Source organism: Primulina eburnea, chromosome 4 (genome assembly GCF_022965805.1).
Source record: "Primulina eburnea isolate SZY01 chromosome 4, ASM2296580v1, whole genome shotgun sequence".
Classification (NCBI taxonomy): Eukaryota; Viridiplantae; Streptophyta; class Magnoliopsida; order Lamiales; family Gesneriaceae; genus Primulina; species Primulina eburnea.
Genome location: NC_133104.1, coordinates 7,084,996 through 7,107,319, shown reverse-complemented (window position 1 = coordinate 7,107,319; position 22,324 = coordinate 7,084,996). Strand labels below are relative to the sequence as shown.

The 22,324-nt window shown below is 38.1% G+C and overlaps 4 protein-coding genes across 4 annotated transcripts; all 4 read right to left on the bottom strand.

The window, feature by feature from the left end:
- Positions 1 to 7,555: 7,555 nt before the first annotated feature.
- Positions 7,556 to 9,141, bottom strand: LOC140830041 (uncharacterized). Its single transcript, XM_073193321.1, has 2 exons — positions 8,587 to 9,141; positions 7,556 to 8,191 (listed from the first exon to the last, which is right to left on the bottom strand). The coding sequence occupies exons 1-2, from the start codon at positions 9,139 to 9,141 to the stop codon at positions 7,556 to 7,558; spliced, it is 1,191 nt and encodes a 396-aa protein (XP_073049422.1).
- Positions 9,142 to 14,983: 5,842 nt separating this feature from the next.
- Positions 14,984 to 15,304, bottom strand: LOC140830040 (uncharacterized). The gene has a single exon (XM_073193320.1). The coding sequence runs from the start codon at positions 15,302 to 15,304 to the stop codon at positions 14,984 to 14,986; it is 321 nt and encodes a 106-aa protein (XP_073049421.1).
- A 743-nt stretch (positions 15,305 to 16,047) lies between these two features.
- On the bottom strand, positions 16,048 to 16,530 carry LOC140830039 (uncharacterized). Its single transcript, XM_073193319.1, has one exon. It carries the CDS (start codon positions 16,528 to 16,530, stop codon positions 16,048 to 16,050), a length of 483 nt encoding a protein of 160 aa, XP_073049420.1.
- Positions 16,531 to 17,240: 710 nt separating this feature from the next.
- Positions 17,241 to 22,127, bottom strand: LOC140829751 (uncharacterized). The gene is made up of 2 exons (XM_073193045.1): positions 21,563 to 22,127; positions 17,241 to 17,358 (listed from the first exon to the last, which is right to left on the bottom strand). The coding sequence occupies exons 1-2, from the start codon at positions 22,059 to 22,061 to the stop codon at positions 17,303 to 17,305; spliced, it is 555 nt and encodes a 184-aa protein (XP_073049146.1). The 5' UTR covers positions 22,062 to 22,127; the 3' UTR covers positions 17,241 to 17,302.
- Between the last annotated feature and the right edge of the window lie 197 nt (positions 22,128 to 22,324).

Below are 22,324 nucleotides of genomic sequence, written 5' to 3'. Positions count from 1 at the left end.
ATATTTCTTTCCTGATTTATATGTGGTAAGACACATATATTTCTCATTCCCTTCATTCATTGTTTGAGTATCATACCCATGGAAATATATATCATTAAAACTCAACAAATTTCTGTTCGATTGTGGTGAATATAAAGCATCATTGATCAAAACTTTTGTACCATTAGGTAACAAAAATTGTGCTTTACCACATCCTTTAATCAAGTCTACAGGACCTGATATTGTATTCACCGTTGTTTTTGTTGGTTTTAGTTCCAAGAAATATCTTTTATCTCGGAGGATAGTGTGCGTTGTACCACTATCGAGTATGCAAACTTCAGCTTTGCTCATAGCAATTTCCATATTTGAACTTCAAAAAAATATGCAATGAAATAAATTACTGGCAATATATATTTAAATATACACATATCATAATTATGCAATAAAACATTATTCTATGAATACATGAAAAATAAATTATTGTACATTTATATTATACCATTATATTGTTCATTTTCAGAGAAATCGTTGAGAAAATCTGCAGCATCAATATTTTTCATTTCTATCCCACCAACATATTGATCATTTCCAGAGAAATCATTCATAAAATCACCAGCATCAAAATGAGTTGAATCACTCAAACGGTCACTGCGTTCAGTGAAGTTGGTCTCCTTTTCTTTCCCCTTTAATGATTCTTTATAAAGTTTACAAAGGTGCTCAGGGGCTCGTCAAACTTTGGACCAATGTCCTGGAGTACCACATCTGTAACAAGAACTTTCATATCTTTTTGAGTGATTCTCATTAACACTTGTATTCTCATGATGCCTTTTCAGTGGATGGTTTGAGACGCTCTTTTGAGATGAGTTATAAAAATAACTATCTCTATTATTTTCAAAACCACGGCCGCGTCCACGACCACGACCAATTCCACGTCCACGTCCACGTCCACGTCCACGACCTCGACCTCGACCAAAACCTTGTCTTTGAAATTGATTTTGGTTTCCAGGTTTAAATTCATTTTTACTTACAGCATTTACTTCTGGAAATGTTGTTGATCCAGTGGGTCGGGACTGATGATTTCTCATTAATAGCTCGTTGTTTTTTTCCGCCACAGGAAGACAGGCGATGAGTTCAGAATATCTCGCGAATCCACGTACTCTATATTGTTGCTGTAGAGTAATATTTGATGCATGAAACGTGGAAAATGTTTTTTCAAGCATCTCAGATTCTGTGACCTCATGTCTACAAAATTTTAATTGCGAGATTATTCTATACATCGCCGAATTGTAATCACTGACTTTTTTAAAGTCTTGGAATCTCAATATATTCCATTCATCCCGGGCGGTCGGAAGTATAAATTCTCTTATATGTTCGAATATTTATTTTAATCCCTTCCACAAAGCCATGGGATTTTTTCAGTCAGATATTCACATTTTAATCCATCGTCGAGATGTCGACGCAAAAATATCATGGCTCTTGCCTTTTCTTGTGACGTGCATATGCCATTTTCTTTAATGGTCTCGCTTAGACCCAATGACTCAAGATGCATTTCTACGTCTAGAGTCCATGGCATATAATTCTTTCCCGTGATGTCGAGCGCAACAAATTCGAGCTTTGTTAAATTTGACATGGTGGTACTAAAAAAATTACGATGCATTTTATTAGTTAATAAATATCGCAATACAAAGTAACGGATAAACAACAAGTACAAGTATTTGTAAAAATAAAGAAAACGCACGAGGAGGATATTCTCCGATAAATACAAGACTCGTGAGTATGATAACCAAAATAATTAAAAATATCCTTGAGAAAGCCATCTTCTTTTTTCTACGAAAAATTTGATGATGACTAATTTTTAGAGAAGAAGAGAAAGTTGGAGTGATTGAATGTGTTTGTGAGATCATATTTATAGGGCAAAAACTAGCCGTTTTTTTTACCATTTATGACCGTTGGTGTACAAAAAAATAAAGGTATGTATTTGTATAATTTTATGGTAATAATATGGTATATATAATATTAGACATGTTTAAATAATTATGTATATCATATCATAATATTATAATGAGTGTCATAATTTATTTTGTTTAAAAACCTTATAGGCTTTTATACTTGTCGTATCCCTTACCGGGAGTGTAGGATGTCGTCTTATTATAACAAGTTTATGAAAAATTTATTTTTATTATTTCTAATAATAACATTATATTGTATATTAAATAAATACACAATAAATAAATCACAGTAAAATAAATATTATTACTTTTGTTATCTTTTTCTTCAGTTTGGAGCTTGAAAAAGTATGTAGGACTTTTAGAGCTTCGTGCTGATAACGTGTTGTGAAAAAGTAAAAATTTATGGTAAAAAGTAAAAAATCTCAAACTCTCAAAATTTACCAAACTACACACTTTATAATATTTTTCTCTCTACTCAATTGTGATTTTCTTCACAAATGAGAGATCTATTTATAGAGTTTCATTACACATAATTCAAAAAATAAAATACATCATTACCTACATCATCACACACAAATTTCTAATTTTACAACTCTTATTTTCAACATTCAAATATTCAACTATTACTTTTCAATATTCAAATCATTTATTTTCAACATTTTTCAAATTAAGATCATATATAAATTTTTATTAATTTAATTGAAATCTAAAATATGATGTGACGTTAATTATGTTTCGATAAAGTGATTTTGATAACAAGTTAATATTAAAATCACTTATTTATCAAAAACTGTTGTGAAAAAGTAAAAATTTATGGTAAAAAGTAAAAATCTCAAACTCTCAAAATTTACCAAACTACACAATTTATAATATTTTTCTCTCTACTCAATTGTGATTTTCTTCACAAATGAGAGATCTATTTATAGGAAATCTTTACAAATAATCCAAAAAAAAAAATACATCATTACCTATATCATCACACACTAATTTTCAATATTTACAACTCTTATTTTCAACATTCAAATATTCAACATTCAAATATTCAATACACACATTTTAAATATATTTTTCAACACTCCTCCTTGTGATGATGATCATAATGATTGTCTTCATTACGTGTTTTTATACTGCCTCGTTAAAAACCTTACTAAGAAAAACTCATTGGGATAAAAACCATAGTAACGGAAAAAGAGTGCAGTCACGTAAACTCCCCCGATGTTGACATGAACAATTCTTCACAAATTTCGTAGATTGCGCATCCCAATATTATATATGTGCTTTCTGAATATTGTCGTAGGAAGTGCCTTTGTGAAGAGATCTGATGAGTTTTCAATTGATTGAATGTGACGAACATCAATACATTTATTCTTCTCAAGCTCCTTGGTGAATGCGAAGAACTTAGGAGGAATATGTTTAGTTCTATCGTTTTTTATGTATCCTTCTTTCATTTGAGCAACACATGCAGCATTATCTTCATATACTATCACAGGCTTCTCGTTGAATGATAATCCGCATGAGATTTGGATATGTTGGATCATTGATTTTAATTACACACATTCACGACTTGCTTCATGTAGTGAAATAATCTCGGCATTATTCGATGAAGTTTTTACGAGCGTTTGTTTCTGTGAACGCCAAGAAATTGCAGTGCCTCCACGAGTAAAAACATATCCAGTTTGGGAACGTGCCTTGTGTGGATCAAATAAGTATCCAGCATCAGCATAACCAATTATACTTGGATTAGCATCTTTTGAATACAAAAGTCCCAAGTCTGTCGTTCCTCGTAGATAACGGAATATATGTTTAATTCCGTTCCAGTGTCTCTTTGTTGGATATGTGCTAAATCTTGCCAACAGATTCACGGCAAAAGATATATCAGGCCTTGTACAATTTGTAAGGTACATAAGGGCACCGATGGCACTTAGATATGGTACTTCTGGACCAAGAATATCTTCATCATCTTCACATGGACGGAATGGATCCTTTTCTATGTTTAATGATCTAACAACCATTGGAGTACTTAAAGGATTTGCTTTATCCATATTAAAACGTTTAAGGATATTTTCTGTATAATTTGTTTGGTGAACAAACATTACACATTCTTTTTGTTCAATTTGTAAACCCAGACAATACTTGGTTTTTCCAAGACCCTTCATTTCAAATTCTTCCTTCAAGTATGATACAACTTCTTGAATTTCCTTATTCGTTCCAATGATGTTTAAATCATTAACATATACAGCAATAATTACGCATCCGGATGTTGTTTTCTTAATGAAAACACAAGGGCATATTGAATTATTTACATATCATTTTTTCATCAAGTGATCACTTAGTCGATTATTCCACATTCGACCGTATTGGTTTAACCAATATAATGATCTTTGTAATTTTACAGAATAACATTCTCTGGGTTTTGAATTTTGTGCTTCAGGAATCTTAAATCCTTCAGGGATTTTCATATATATATATATATATATATATATATATATATATATATATATATATATATATATATATATATATATATATATATATATATATATTACTATCAAGTGATCCATATAAGTAAGCTGTAACAATATCCATAAGACACATTTTTAAATTTTCAGATACCGTCAAGCTAATCAAATATCGAAACGTAATTGCATCCATCACGGGAGAATACGTTTCTTCATAATCAATTTCAGGCCTTTGAGAAAAACCTTGTGCAACAAGTCGAGCTTTATATCTTACTATTTCATTTTTTTCATTTCGCTTTCGAATAAAAACCCATTTGTATCCAACAGGTTTTACACCTTCAGGTGTAAGGACTATAGGTCCAAAAACATTATGTTTATTTAGCGAATCCAATTCAACCTGGATGGCTTCTTTCCATTTTATCCAATCCTGCCGATTTTTACATTCCCCAAAAGATTTTGGTTCATGATCTTCATTATCATTTATGATGTCGATTGCCACATTATAAGAAAATATATCATCGATTTCTTCTATATCTTTTCGGTTCCATGTTTTTCCAGTATTAATGTAATTGATAGAGATTTCATGATTCTCGTCAGTTTGTGGTTCTGACAGAACATTTTCATCATCATGTGTTTCTTCAGGAACACCATTCTCTATTTTGTGATCATCATGTGTTTCTTCAGGAACATCATTCTCTATTTTGTGATTATCGTGTTTCCCTATGAATTTTCTTTTTCGAGGATTTTTATCCTTAGAACCGACTGGAGTTCCACGCTTCAGGTGTTTTATGACATCATGACTTTGTTCAATTTGTTTCTTTGGAATTTCAATTCGAGTAGAACCATTTACAGCATGTATATATGGTTTAGTTACCCCTTTTGCATCTGTAAATGCATCTGGTATTTGATTTGTTATTCTTTGCAAGTGCACAATTTGCTGTACATCTTTTTCACATTGTTGTGTTCTTGGATCCAGATGTAACAATGATGATACAAACCATGTAATTTCCTTTTCGGTATGTTTCTGTTTTCCCCCTAACATTGAGAAGATTTCCTCATTAAAATGACAATCAGCAAAACGTGCTGTGAACACGTCGCCTTTCTGAGGTTCAAGATATCGAATGATTGATGGACTATCATAACCGATATAAATTCCAACATTTCTTTGAGGTCCCATTTTCTTTCGTTGCGGTGGTGCAATAGGCACATACACCATACATCCAAAAATTCTCAAATGAGAAATGTCTGGTTCTTTACCAAATGCAAGCTGCAATGGGGAGTATTTATGATATGCACTTGGTCTGATGCGAATTAATGAAGCAGCATGTAAAATTGCATGTCCCCATATAGAAATAGGGAGCTTTGTTTTCATAATCATTGGTCTAGCAATCATTTGCAGACGTTTAATCAATGATTCAGTCAATCCATTCTGTGTATGTACATGAGCAACAGGATGTGTCAGGGCCCGTGCATTTAGTTAATATTTAATTACCAAACAACAATGATTTAATGGTGTAAACAACGAAAACGAGTTTAAATGTTCATTTGGGCCTACAGAAATTTCGGCATGATCTCCCCGTAAGTAGGACATACCAAAAAACTCAAGACACAACAACAATAATATACGCTCGAAAATAACATCAAGTTTACATTCAACCACACAACCATCCTACAACCGCACTGGCCAGGACTAGACACAACATACCATAAATAAAATCCCACACAATATAAAAACAACAACATACAGCTACACAGGGCATCTCCCTGGCAAATGTATCAAACCAGCATAATCTATATAAATATCTGGGAACTCTGACACGACAAACCGACTAGTGGGTACCACTCGCTGACGCTCCACCAGACGCGTCAAAACCCCTGGAATGACCTGCTATGGCATCAAAAACAACCACAACATCAAAATAAAACAGGGTCGGACCCCAGTACGACAAACCAGTAAAATCATGACGTAAATAAAAGACATGTAATAATATCAAGTAAGTGCAATGCTATGCGATACATGAATGGTAACAACGGAATAGTGGATACCAAATGGAGTCCAAACGAATAGCATCATCAACGGTAACAGTGGCCACCCGTGCCAGGAATGCAGCATCAAATCGCCGCTCGTCCATGCACGTAGCATCGGGAATGCGAGTAGCTAAGTCGCTCGTCCCTAGCTGTCATCTGGGAATGTGGCTAATCCTAACCCACTCGTCCCACTGATGACTCAATATATCTCAACAGAATCAACATAAATAGCCGTCAAAGGAGTCAAGGCTCAATATGTTATGCCAGCATAATGAATGCATGAATGTATCAAAATAAACATTCAATGCACATAATAGCAACAACATTCACCGAATATTCTTACACGCCAATATAAGCGTCATAATGATATAGGTTTAAACGTACCTCAATTACAACTTACAATACCCCGGTAAATCTTAAATGCTATCGAATGAAACTCGTCCAACAACGAAACCAACGATATAAATTCTCTATACACTTCAATACAATGCATACCAAACGAGTAAACCAAAATAAATCGTCTCGGTTAAAATTCGAAATCCGGGCAGCCTATTAAACCCATACAAATTCTGAAATTTCAAGCTTAATACCTCAATAAACGAAGCTTAAACACACAACGATGATCTTGCGAAAATGGCTCGCCGGAAAAGTCGTCGGAAACACTGTTCACGCCGGAAACCTAGCTGGAAATTTGTGGAAAAGCTCAACACTTCACTTGTATAAACTAATACACCAAGAACAACCAAAATTCGAAGTCAAAAGCTTACCTAAAACCGAAACGAAGCTCACGCACAGTTGCTGGAAAAAAAAAAACAGGGCCGATCGAACTCGATAACTTCCGATACAAGGCAAGAAGGAAGCTAATATACCTGAGGAAGAAGATGGCTAGGTGCTGCACTAAAATTCCGGCTGCTAGAGGCGCTACGCGAAGACGGCAGAAAACAACAAGAAGGCGACGAGCAAGTCTGGGGGAAGAGCTTTTGGATTGAGCGATCTTATTTCTGATTTCTCAAATGGGTTTGGGTAATTTATTTAAATGGAAATGGGCTGGGCCAAAGTTATTGGGCCTCACATTCTCCCCCACTAAATAAAAGATTTCGTCCTCGAAATCTAACAAACACAACACTGATATCCACAACATTACATCTGATAATACATAGGAAATTCAGAATACATCGCGTAATTCATTACATTCTCAAACAAATGAGGCCATTCTTGTCGCATCTTTGCCTCTAATTCCCATGTAGATTCTTCTCTTCCATGTCTACTCCACTGTACCAAAACTAGTGGAATCGTCTTGCTCCTAAGCTGTCTTTCCTTGCGGTCCACAATTTGCACAGGATGTTCAACATAGCTAAGAGAATTATCTAACTCCACATCCTCGACATTCAAGATATGAGACGGATCTGGCTCATACTTCCGCAACATAGATACATGAAACACATTATGTATCAAAGACAAACTTTGCGGCAAATCCAAATGATAAGCCAATATGCCAATCCTCTCAACAATCATATACAGACCAATAAAACGCGGAGCTAACTTCCCTTTATGTCCAAATCTCATGGTACCTCGGAAAGGTGACACTTTCAAGAAAACATAATCGCCCACTTGGAACTCTAAAGGTCTACGCCTTTTATTAGCATAACTGGCTTGACGATCCTGGGCTGCTTTCATTCTTTTTCTGATCATTTCAACTTTATCTTTCATTTCTTGAATAAATTCTGGTTTTGTCTTTCTCCTACATCTTCCCAACATATCGGCGATCTGCACTCTCTTCCATACAAAGCTTCAAATGGTGCCATACCAATTGTTGCCTGAAAACTATTATTGTAAGAGAATTCAACCAAAGACAATAATTCTTGCCAACCACATTTGAAATCCATCACTACTGCTCGTAACACATCCTCTAGAGTCTGGATGGTTCTGTCTGACTGACCATCTGTCTGCGGGTGATAGGCAGTGCTCATAGCCAACTTTGAACCCAAAGCTGATTGCAAACTTCCCCAAAACTTCGAAGCAAATCTTGGATCACGATCAGATACTATAGTTACTGGCACACCATGCAATCTCACTATATGATCAATGTACAATTTCGCCATTTTCATATAAGTACAAGTACGATCATACGGAATAAAATGAGCTGATTTATACAATCTATCAACAATCACCCAAATCGCATCATAACCACGATTAGAACGAGGCAAATGAGTCACAAAATCCATAGCAATGTGCTCCCAATTCCACTGTGGCACTTCAAGACTATGTAACATTCCACCAGGCCTCATTCTCTCGGCTTTAACTTGTTGACAAGTTAAACATTTAGCCACAAAACGAGAAATATCTTTCTTCATACCTTCCCACCAATAATGAGCTCTCAAAGTATGATACATCTTTCGAATTCCTGGATGAATACTGTGTCGACTACAATGTGCTTCCTTTCGTATAGCTTCTTTCAGATCTATCAAATTTGGAACCACAAGTCTACCATTAAAGCGCAGACTGCCATCTGAAACAACACTAAACTTTTCGGTCTGACCTGTTCGAGACAATTCTTTCAATCTATGAATATGCGGATCGGTCTTCTGTGCTGCTTTGATTCTGGACAAAATCTGTGACTCGACTTGAATAGATGACACTATAAAGTAGTCTCCACTGATCTGATAAGTCCATCCTGAAGTTCCCAAGTGCTCGTGAACTTTAGAGATAGTCAAAGATGTCAACATAGCATTCTGAACTTTCCTAAAACGTGCTGTGAACACGTCGCCTTTCTGAGGTTCAAGATATCGAATGATTGATGTGCTATCATAACCGATATAAATTCCAACATTTCTTTGAGGTCCCATTTTCTTTCGTTGCTGTGGTGCAATAGGCACATACACCATACATCCAAAAATTCTCAAATGAGAAATGTCTGGTTCTTTAGCAAATTCAAGCTGCAATGGGGAGTATTTATGATATGCACTTGGTCTGATGCGAATTAATGAAGCAGCATGTAAAATTGCATATCCCCATATAGAAATAAGGAGCTTTGTTTTCATAATCATTGGTCTAGCAATCATTTGCAGACGTTTAATCAATGATTCCGCCAATCCATTCTGTGTATGTACATGAGCAACAGGATGTGTCAGGGCCCGTGCACTTAGTTAATATTTAATTACCAAACAACAATGATTTAATGGTGTAAACAACGAAAACGAGTTTAAATGTTCATTTGGGCCTACAGAAATTTCGGCATGACCTCCCCGTAAGTAGGACTTACCAAAAAACTCAAGACACAACAACAATAATATACGCTCGAAAATAACATCAAGTTCACAATCAACCACACAACCATCCTACAACCGCACTGGCCAGGACTAGACACAACATACCATAAATAAAATCCCACACAATATAAAAACAACACCATACAGCTACACAGGGCATCTCCCTGGCAAATGTATCAAACCAGCATAATCTATATAAATATCTGGGAACTCTGACACGACAAACCGACTAGTGGGTACCACTCGCTGACGCTCCACCAGACGCGTCAAAACCCCTGGAATGACCTGCTATGGCATCAAAAACAACCACAACATCAAAATAAAACAGGGTCGGACCCCAGTACGACAAACCAGTAAAATCACGACGTAAATAAAAGACATGTAATAATATCAAGTAAGTGCAATGCTATGCGATGCATGAATGGTAACAACGGAACAATGGATACCAAATGGAGTCCAAACGAATAGCATCATCAACGGTAACAGTGGCCACCCGTGCCAGGAATGCAGCATCAAATCGCCGCTCGTCCATGCACGTAGCATCGGGAATGCGAGTAGCTAAGTCGCTCGTCCCTAGCTGTCATCTGGGAATGTGGCTAATCCTAACCCACTCGTCCCACTGATGAATCAATATATCTCAACAGAATCAACACAAATAGCCGTCAAAGGAATCAAGGCTCAATATGTTATGCCAGCATAATGAATGCATGAATGTATCAAAATAAACATTCAATGCACATAATAGCAACAACATTCACCGAATATTCTTACACGCCAATATAAGCGTCATAATGATATAGGTTTAAACGTACCTCAATTACAACTTACAATACCCCGGTAAATCTTAAAGGCTATCGAATGAAACTCGTCCAACAACGAAACCTACGATATAAATTCGCTATACACTTCAATACAATGCATACCAAACGACTAAACCAAAATAAATCGTCTCGGTTAACATTCGAAATCCGGGCAGCCTATTAAACCCATACATATTCTGAAATTTCAAGCTTAATACCTCAATAAACGAAGCTTAAACACACAACGATGATCTTGCGAAAATGGCTCGCCAAAAAAGTCGTCGGAAACACTGTTCACGCCGGAAACCTAGCTAGAAATTTGTGGAAAAGCTCAACACTTCGCTTGTATAAACTAATACACCAAGAACAACCAAAATTCGAAGTCAAAAGCTTACCTAAAATCGAAACGAAGCTCACGCACAGTTGCTGGAAAAAAAAACAGGGCCGATCGAACTCGATAACTTCCGATACAAGGCAAGAAGGAAGCTAATATACCTGAGGAAGAAGATGGCTAGGTGCTGCACTAAAATTCCGGCTGCTAGAGGCGCTACGCGAAGACGGCAGAAAACAACAAGAAGGCGACGAGAAAGTCTGGGCGAAGAGCTTCTGGATTGACCGATCTTATTTCTGATTTCTCAAATGGGTTTGGGTAATTTATTTAAATGGAAATGGGCTGGGCCAAAGTTATTGGGCCTCACATTCTCCCCCACTAAATAAAAGATTTCGTCCTCGAAATCTAACAAACACAACACTGATATCCACAACATTACATCTGATAATACATAGGAAATTCAGAATACATCGCGTAATTCATTACATTCTCAAACAAATGAGGCCATTCTTGTCGCATCTTTGCCTCTAATTCCCATGTAGATTCTTCTCTTCCATGTCTACTCCACTGTACCAAAACTAGTGGAATCTTCTTGCTCCTGAGCTGTATTTCCTTGCGGCCCACAATTTGCACAGGATGTTCGACATAGCTAAGAGAATTATCTAACTCCACATCCTCGACATTCAAGATATGAGACGGATATGGCTCATACTTCCGCAACATAGATACATGAAACACATTACGTATCAAAGACAAACTTTGCGGCAAATCCAAACGATAAGCCAATGTGCCAATTCTCTCAACAATCATATACGGACCAATAAAACGCGGAGCTAACTTCCCTTTATGTCCAAATCTCATGGTACCTCGGAAAGGTGACACTTTCAAGAAAACATAATCGCCCACTTGGAACTCTAAAGGTCTACGCCTTTTATTAGCATAACTGGCTTGACGATCCTGGGCTGCTTTCATTCTTTTTCTGATCATTTCAACTTTATCTTTCATTTCTTGAATAAATTCTGGTTTTGTCTTTCTCCTACATCTTCCCAACATATCGGCGATCTGCACTCTCTTCCATACAAAGCTTCAAATGGTGCCATACCAATTGTTGCCTGAAAACTATTATTGTAAGAGAATTCAACCAAAGACAATAATTCTTGCCAACCACATTTGAAATCCATCACTACTGCTCGTAACATATCCTCTAGAGTCTGGATGGTTCTTTCTCACTGACCATCTGTCTGCGGGAGATAGGCAGTGCTCATAGCCAACTTTGAACCCAAAGCTGATTGCAAACTTCCCCAAAACTTCGAAGCAAATCTTGGATCACGATCAGATACTATGGTTACTGGCACACCATGCAATCTCACTATATGATCAATGTACAATTTCGCCATTTTCATATAAGTACAAGTACGATCATACGAAATAAAATGAGCTGATTTAGACAATCTATCAACAATCACCCAAATCGCATCATAACCACGATTAGAACGAGGCAAATGAGTCACAAAATCCATAGCAATGTGCTCCCAGTTCCACTGTGGCACTTCAAGACTATGTAACATTCCACCAGGCCTCATTCTCTCGGCTTTAACTTGTTGACAAGTTAAACATTTAGCCACAAAACGAGAAATATCTTTCTTCATACCTTCCCACCAATAATGAGCTCTCAAAGTATGATACATATTTCGAATTCCTGGATGAATACTGTGTCGACTACAATGTGCTTCCTTTAGTATAGCTTCTTTCAGATCTATCAAATTTGGAACCACAAGTCTACCATTAAAGCGCAGACTGCCATCTGAAACAACACTAAACTTTTCGGTCTGACCTGTTCGAGACAATTCTTTCAATCTATGAATATGCGGATCGGTCTTCTGTGCTGCTTTGATTCTGGACAAAATCTGTGACTCGACTTGAATAGATGGCACTATAAAGTAGTCTCCACTGATCTGATAAGTCCATCCTGAAGTTCCCAAGTGCTCGTGAACTTTAGAGATAGTCAAAGATGTCAACATAGCATTCTGAACTTTCCTAAAACGTGCTGTAAACACGTCGCCTTTCTGAGGTTCAAGATATCGAATGATTGATGGGCTATCATAACCGATATAAATTCCAACATTTCTTTGAGGTCCCATTTTCTTTCGTTGCGGTGGTGCAATAGGCACATACACCATACATCCAAAAATTCTCAAATGAGAAATGTCTGGTTCTTTACCAAATGCAAGCTGCAATGGGGAGTATTTATGATATGCACTTGGTCTGATGCGAATTAATGAAGCAGCATGTAAAATTGCATATCCCCATATAGAAATAAGGAGCTTTGTTTTCATAATCATTGGTCTAGCAATCATTTGCAGACGTTTAATCAATGATTCAGCCAATCCATTCTGTGTATGTACATGAGCAACAGGATGTGTCAGGGCCCGTGCACTTAGTTAATATTTAATTACCAAACAACAATGATTTAATGGTGTAAACAACGAAAACGAGTTTAAATGTTCATTTGGGCCTACAGAAATTTCGGCATGACCTCCCCGTAAGTAGGACATACCAAAAAACTCAAGACACAACAACAATAATATACGCTCGAAAATAACATCAAGTTCACAATCAACCACACAACCATCCTACAACCGCACTGGCCAGGACTAGACACAACATACCATAAATAAAATCCCACACAATATAAAAACAACACCATACAGCTACACATGGCATCTCCCTGGCAAATGTATCAAACCAGCATAATCTATATAAATATCTGGAAACTCTGACACGACAAACCGACTACTGGGTACCACTCGTTGACGCTCCACCAGACGCGTCAAAACCCCTGGAATGACCTGCTATGGCATCAAAAACAACCACAACATCAAAATAAAACAGGGTCGGACCCCAGTACGACAAACCAGTAAAATCATGACGTAAATAAAAGACATGTAATAATATCAAGTAAGTGCAATGCTATGCGATGCATGAATGGTAACAACGGAATAATGGATACCAAATGGAGTCCAAACGAATAGCATCATCAACAGTAACAGTGGCCACCCGTGCCAGGAATGCAGCATCAAATCGCCGCTCGTCCATGCACGTAGCATCGGGAATTCGAGTAGCTAAGTCGCTCGTCCCTAGCTGTCATATGGGAATGTGGCTAATCCTAACCCACTCGTCCCACTGATGACTCAATATATCTCAACAGAATCAACATAAATAGCCGTCAAAGGAGTCAAGGCTCAATATGTTATGCCTGCATAATGAATGCATGAATGTATCAAAATAAACATTCAATGCACATAATAGCAACAACATTCACCGAATATTTTTACACGCCAATATAAGCGTCATAATGATATAGGTTTAAACGTACCTCAATTACAACTTACAATACCCCGGTAAATCTTAAAGGCTATCGAATGAAACTCGTCCAACAACGAAACCTACGATATAAATTCGCTATACACTTCAATACAATGCATACCAAACGACTAAACCAAAATAAATCGTCTCAGTTAAAATTCGAAATCCGGGCAGCCTATTAAACCCATACAAATTCTGAAATTTCAAGCTTAATACCTCAATAAACGAAGCTTAAACACACAACGATGATCTTGCGAAAATGGCTCGCCGGAAAATTCGTCGGAAACACTGTTCACGCCGGAAACCTAGCTGGAAATTTGTGGAAAAGCTCAACACTTCACTTGTATAAACTAATACACCAAGAACAACCAAAATTCGAAGTCAAAAGCTTACCTAAAACCGAAACGAAGCTCACGCACAGTTGCTGGAAAAAAAAACAGGGCCGATCGAACTCGATAACTTCCGATACAAGGCAAGAAGGAAGCTAATATACCTGAGGAAGAAGATGGCTAGGTGCTGCACTAAAATTCCGGCTGCTAGAGGCGCTACGCGAAGACGGCAGAAAACAACAAGAAGGCGACGAGAAAGTCTGGGCGAAGAGCTTCTGGATTGAGCGATCTTATTTCTGATTTCTCAAATGGGTTTGGGTAATTTATTTAAATGGAAATGGGCTGGGCCAAAGTTATTGGGCCTCACATTCTCCCCCACTAAATAAAAGATTTCGTCCTCGAAATCTAATAAACACAACACTGATATCCACAACATTACATCTGATAATACATAGAAATTCAGAATACATCGCTTAATTCATTACATTCTCAAACAAATGAGGCCATTCTTGTCGCATCTTTGCCTCTAATTCCCATGTAGATTCTTCTATTCCATGTCTACTCCACTGTACCAAAACTAGTGGAATCGTCTTGCTCCTGAGCTGTCTTTCCTTGCGGTCCACAATTTGCACAGGATGTTCAACATAGCTAAAAGAATTATCTAACTCCACATCCTCGACATTCAAGATATGAGACGGATCTGGCTCATACTTCCGCAACATAGATACATGAAACACATTATGTATCAAAGAAAAACTTTGCGGCAAATCCAAACGATAAGCCAATGTGCCCATCCTCTCAACAATCATATACAGACCAATAAAACGCGGAGCTAACACCCCCTTTATGTCCAAATCTCATGGTACCTCGGAAAGGTGACACTTTCAAGAAAACATAATCGCCCAATTGGAACTCTAAAGGTCTACGCCTTTTATTAGCATAACTGGCTTGACGATCCTGGGCTGCTTTCATTCTTTTTCTGATCATTTCAACTTTATCTTTCATTTCTTGAATAAATTCTGGTTTGTCTTTCTCCTACATCTTCCCAACATATCGGCGATCTGCACTCTCTTCCATACAAAGCTTCAAATGGTGCCATACCAATTGTTGCCTGAAAACTATTATTGTAAGAGAATTCAACCAAAGACAATAATTCTTGCCAACCACATTTGAAATCCATCACTACTGCTCGTAACATATCCTCTAGAGTCTGGATGGTTCTTTCTGACTGACCATCTGTCTGCGGGTGATAGGCAGTGCTCATAGCCAACTTTGAACCCAAAGCTGATTGCAAACTTCCCCAAAACTTCGAAGCAAATCTTGGATCACGATCAGATACTATGGTTACTGGCACACCATGCAATCTCACTATATGATCAATGTACAATTTCGCCATTTTCATATAAGTACAAGTACGATCATACGGAATAAAATGAGCTGATTTAGACAATCTATCAACAATCACCCAAATCGCATCATAACCACGATTAGAACGAGGCAAATGAGTCACAAAATCCATAGCAATGTGCTCCCAATTTTACTGTGGCACTTCAAGACTATGTAACATTCCACCAGGCCTCATTCTCTCGGCTTTAACTTGTTGACACGTTAACCATTTAGCCACAAAACGAGAAATATCTTTCTTCATACCTTCCCACCAATAATGAGCTCTCAAAGTATGATACATCTTTCGAATTCCTGGATGAATACTGTGTCGACTACAATGTGCTTCCTTTAGTATAGCTTCTTTCAGATCTATCAAATTTGGAACCACAAATCTACCATTAAAGCGCAGACTGCCATCTGAAACAACACTAAACTTTTCGGTCTGACCTGTTCGAGACAATTCTTTCAATCTATGAATATGCGGATCGGTCTTCTGTGCTGCTTTGATTCTGGACAAAATCTGTGACTCGACTTGAATAGATGACACTATAAAGTAGTCTCCACTGATCTGATAAGTCCATCCTGAAGTTCCCAAGTGCTCGTGAACTTTAGAGATAGTCAAAGATGTCAACATAGCATTCTGAACTTTCCTAAAACGTGCTGTGAACACGTCGCCTTTCTGAGGTTCAAGATATCGAATGATTGATGGGCTATCATAACCGATATAAATTCCAACATTTCTTTGAGGTCCCATTTTCTTTCGTTGCGGTGGTGCAATAGGCACATACACCATACATCCAAAAATTCTCAAATGAGAAATGTCTGGTTCTTTACCAAATGCAAGCTGCAATGGGGAGTATTTATGATATGCACTTGGTCTGATGCGAATTAATGAAGCAGCATGTAAAATTGCATATCCCCATATAGAAATAAGGAGCTTTGTTTTCATAATCATTGGTCTAGCAATCATTTGCAGGCGTTTAATCAATGATTCAGCCAATCCATTCTGTGTATGTACATGAGCAACAGGATGTGTCAGGGCCCGTGCACTTAGTTAATATTTAATTACCAAACAACAATGATTTAATGGTGTAAACAACGAAAACGAGTTTAAATGTTCATTTGGGCCTACAGAAATTTCGGCATGACCTCCCCGTAAGTAGGACATACCAAAAAACTCAAGACACAACAACAATAATATACGCTCGAAAATAACATCAAGTTCACAATCAACCACACAACCATCCTACAACCGCACTGGCCAGGACTAGACACAACATACCATAAATAAAATCCCACACAATATAAAAACAACACCATACAGCTACACATGGCATCTCCCTAGCAAATGTATCAAACCAGCATAATCTATATAAATATCTGGGAACTCTGACACGACAAACCGACTACTGGGTACCACTCGCTGACGCTCCACCAGACGCGTCAAAACCCCTGGAATGACCTGCTATGGCATCAAAAACAACCACAACATCAAAAGAAAACAGGGTCGGACCCCAGTACGACAAACCAGTAAAATCATGACGTAAATAAAAGACATGTAATAATATCAAGTAAGTGCAATGCTATGCGATGCATGAATGGTAACAACGGAATAATGGATACCAAATGGAGTCCAAACGAATAGCATCATCAACAGTAACAGTGGCCACCCGTGCCAGGAATGCAGCATCAAATCGCCGCTCGTCCATGCACGTAGCATCGGGAATGCGAGTAGCTAAGTCGCTCGTCCCTAGCTGTCATCTGGGAATGTGGCTAATCCTAACCCACTCGTCCCACTGATGACTCAATATATCTCAACAGAATCAACATAAATAGCCGTCAAAGGAGTCAAGGCTCAATATGTTATGCCAGCATAATGAATGCATGAATGTATCAAAATAAACATTCAATGCACATAGTAGCAACAACATTCACCGAATATTCTTACACGCCAATATAAGCGTCATAATGATATAGGTTTAAACGTACCTCAATTACAACTTACAATACCCCGGTAAATCTTAAATGCTATCGAATGAAACTCGTCCAACAACGAAAACTACGATATAAATTCGCTATACACTTCAATACAATGCATACCAAACGAGTAAACCAAAATAAATCGTCTCGGTTAAAATTCGAAATCCGGGCAGCCTATTAAACCCATACAAATTCTGAAATTTCAAGCTTAATACCTCAATAAACGAAGCTTAAACACACAACGATGATCTTGCGAAAATGGCTCGCCGGAAAAGTCGTCGGAAACACTGTTCACGCCGGAAACCTAGCTGGAAATTTGTGGAAAAGCTCAACACTTCACTTGTATAAACTAATACACCAAGAACAACCAAAATTCGAAGTCAAAAGCTTACCTAAAACCGAAACGAAGCTCACGCACAGTTGCTGGAAAAAAAAAAACAGGGCCGATCGAACTCGATAACTTCCGATACAAAGCAAGAAGGAAGCTAATATACCTGAGGAAGAAGATGGCTAGGTGCTGCACTAAAATCGGGCTGCTAGAGGTGCTACGCGAAGACGGCAGAAAACAACAAGAAGGCGACGAGCAAGTCTGGGGGAAGAGCTTCTGGATTGAGCGATCTTATTTCTGATTTCTCAAATGGGTTTGGGTAATTTATTTAAATGGAAATGGGCTGGGCCAAAGTTATTGGGCCTCACATTCTCCCCCACTAAATAAAAGATTTCGTCCTCGAAATCTAACAAACACACCACTGATATCCACAACATTACATCTGATAATACATAGAAATTCAGAATACATCGCGTAATTCATTACATTCTCAAACAAATGAGGCCATTCTTGTCGCATCTTTGCCTCTAATTCCCATGTAGATTCTTCTCTTCCATGTCTACTCCACTGTACCAAAACTAGTGGAATCGTCTTGCTCCTAAGCTGTCTTTCCTTGCGGTCCACAATTTGCACAGGATGTTCAACATAGCTAAGAGAATTATCTAACTCCACATCCTCGACATTCAAGATATGAGACGGATCTGGCTCGTACTTCCGCAACATAGATACATGAAACACATTATGTATCAAAGACAAACTTTGCGGCAAATCCAAACGATAAGCCAATGTGCCAATCCTCTCAACAATCATATACAGACCAATAAAACGCGGAGCTAACTTCCCTTTATGTCCAAATCTCATGGTACCTCGGAAAGGTGACACTTTCAAGAAAACATAATCGCCCACTTGGAACTCTAAAGGTCTACGCCTTTTATTAGCATAACTGGCTTGACGATCCTGGGCTGCTTTCATTCTTTTTCTGATCATTTCAACTTTATCTTTCATTTCTTGAATAAATTCTGGTTTGTCTTTCTCCTACATCTTCCCAACATATCGGCGATCTGCACTCTTTTCCATACAAAGCTTCAAATGGTGCCATACCAATTGTTGCCTGAAAACTATTATTGTAAGAGAATTCAACCAAAGACAATAATTCTTGCCAACCACATTTGAAATCCATCACTACTGCTCGTAACATATCCTCTAGAGTCTGGATGGTTCTTTCTGACTGACCATCTGTCTGCGGGTGATAGGCAGTGCTCATAGCCAACTTTGAACCCAAAGCTGATTGCAAACTTCTCCAAAACTTCGAAGCAAATTTTGGATCACGATCAGATACTATGGTTACTGGCACACCATGCAATCTCACTATATGATCAATGTACAATTTCTCCATTTTCATATAAGTACAAGTACGATCATACGGAATAAAATGAGCTGATTTAGACAATCTATCAACAATCACCCAAATCGCATCATAACCACGATTAGAACGAGGCAAATGAGTCACAAAATCCATAGCAATGTGCTCCCAATTCCACTGTGGCACTTCAAGACTATGTAACATTCCACCAGGCCTAATTCTCTCGGCTTTAACTTGTTGACACGTTAAACATTTAGCCACAAAACGAGAAATATCTTTCTTCATACCTTCCCACCAATAATGAGCTCTCAAAGTATGACACATCTTTCGAATTCCTGGATGAATACTGTGTCGACTACAATGTGCTTCCTTTAGTATAGCTTCTTTCAGATCTATCAAATTTGGAACCACAAGTCTACCATTAAAGCGCAGACTGCCATCTGAAACAACACTAAACTTTTCGGTCTGACCTGTTCGAGACAATTCTTTCAATCTATGAATATGCGGATCGGTCTTCTGTGCTGCTTTGATTCTGGACAAAATCTGTGACTCGACTTGAATAGATGACACTATAAAGTAGTCTCCACTGATCTGATAAGTCCATCCTGAAGTTCCCAAGTGCTCGTGAACTTTAGAGATAGTCAAAGATGTCAACATAGCATTCTGAACTTTCCTGCTGAGAGCATCTGCAACAAGATTCATTCAACCTGGTTGATATTGAATCTCACAGTCAAAGTCTTTAAGTAACTCCATCCATCGACGTTGTCTCATGTTCAAGTCAGGCTGCGAGAAAAGATATTTAAGACTCTTGTGATCCGAATAAATCACAAGAATTCACATTTAGAAAATTTTGCATACAATTGCGCTGCTCTGAGTGTCTGGAGGACTAACCTTAAATGTTCTCGATGTTCCTTCCTTGTCTTCGAATAAATCAGAATGTCATCTATGAAGACAATGACAAATCTGTCTATAAATTCTCGAAAAACACGATTCATCAAATCCATAAAATTGCAGGAGCATTAGTCAATCCAAAAGGCATAACTAGAAATTCATAATGCCCATAACTCGTTCGAAATGCTGTCATCGGAACATCTTCCTCTCGAACTCGAAGCTGATGGTAGCCAGAATGAAGATCAATCTTTGAATACACCGATGTACCCTGCAACTGATCAAACAAGTCATCGATACGCGGCAAAGGATACTTATTCTTCACAGTAGCTTTGTTCAACTGCCTGTAATCAATGCACATTCTCAATGTTCCGTCTTTCTTCTTTACAAACAATACTGGAGCTCCCCAAGGTGACATACTTGGTCTAATATAGCCTTTTTCCAGTAAGTCCTGTAATTGCTCTTTGAGTTCTTTCAACTCCGCTGGAGCCAAACAGTATGGTGCTCTCGAAATAGGATTTGTCCCGGACACTAACTCAATGCCAAAATCAATTTCCCTCTGAGGTGGAAATCCAGGAATTTCGTCGGGAAATACATCAGGGAATTCCTTGACAACAGGAATATCTGAAACTTCCAATCTTTTTACCTGAGTCGCGTCGACTGCATAGATCATGAATCCTTCATTTCTTGTTGACAAAAGTCTGAACATTTCCATTGCTGACACTAATGGAATACGTGATTGAGAATCACTACCGGAAAAATTCCATTTACTGCCATAATATGGTCTGAATCTGACAACTCCATGGAAACAATCAACGGTAGCTCGATAATTAGACAGAGTATCCATTCCCAGAATACAGTCAAAGTCAGACATATCTAGCTTGATTAGATTAGTAATCATAATATTATCATCGAATCTAATCACACAATTCAGAATTATCTCATGAGACATCAAACATACACCGGCAGGAGTAGAAACTGACACAGTATCTATCAAAGGAGTAGTAGCAATCTCATGCTCATCAACAAATACAACAGATACAAATGAATGAGATGCTCCTGTGTCTATCAGTATGCGAGCAGGATGATTAAAAATAAGGCAGATACCTGCGATAACTCTGCCCGGTGCATCTTGAACTTGATCCTGGGTTAGGGCATGAACTCGAGCCTGCTGTGGCCCTGGGAAACGTTGCTGAACCGGACCTCTAGGCTGAGGATAACTAGATTGCTGAAAAGACTGAGTCGGAACAAAAGGCCTAGTTGCTTGTCCTCTAAAACCTTGACCAAACTGAGGTTGCTGAAATTGTTGTCTTTCTGCATTCGGACATACTCTAGCATAATGTCCAACTTGCCCACAAATATTACAAGATCCCTGAACTCCCGTACACTGAGTACTGAAATGCTTACCACCACAACGATCACAAAATACTCCACCTGGGGACCCAACTGAGCTTCCACGCTGACTGCCGGAACTAGAAGAACTGCTACGAGTCTGTTTCTTGAACTGCTTTCCTTTGGCCTTAAAGCTTTGCAGTTTTGGTTGCTGATAAGGCTGCGAAGGCTGATACGGCAGTAAAGATGGGTATAGTGGTGCCCCCACTGGCATCGGCACATTGCCTCCGAAACTCTGAGGAAAACCTAGATGAACTGACTGTGGTTCTGCCAAAAGTAGACTCGCTTACACATTCTTGGCTTTCTCAACAACATCGGCATAATTAACAGGTGCTCCAGCTACTACCAAAGTGCAAATGGTTCGACTCAATCCTTGCATAAAATGCGATAGCTTGTTCAGATCGCTGCTAGCAACATGAGGAACATAGGAAAGAAGCGCTGAGAATTGAGATGCATACTCCACTACAGTCATGTTAC

Bases quoted from the DNA above. Each gene is read 5' to 3' on its own strand.
- LOC140830041 (XM_073193321.1), bottom strand. From the start codon at position 9,141: ATGTTGACATCTTTGACTATCTCTAAAGTTCACGAGCACTTGGGAACT. The intron at 8,192-8,586 runs GTGATTGTTGAT...TTTGTATGGAAG, and splicing joins GTGGTTATGATGCGATTTGG to AGAGTGCAGATCGCCGATAT.
- LOC140830040 (XM_073193320.1), bottom strand. From the start codon at position 15,304: ATGGGCACATTGGCTTATCGTTTGGATTTGCCGCAAAGTTTTTCTTTG.
- LOC140830039 (XM_073193319.1), bottom strand. From the start codon at position 16,530: ATGTTGACATCTTTGACTATCTCTAAAGTTCACGAGCACTTGGGAACT.
- LOC140829751 (XM_073193045.1), bottom strand. From the start codon at position 22,061: ATGCCAGTGGGGGCACCACTATACCCATCTTTACTGCCGTATCAGCCT. The intron at 17,359-21,562 runs GTATCTGCCTTA...ATGCCATAGCAG, and splicing joins ACCGGGCAGAGTTATCGCAG to GTCATTCCAGGGGTTTTGAC.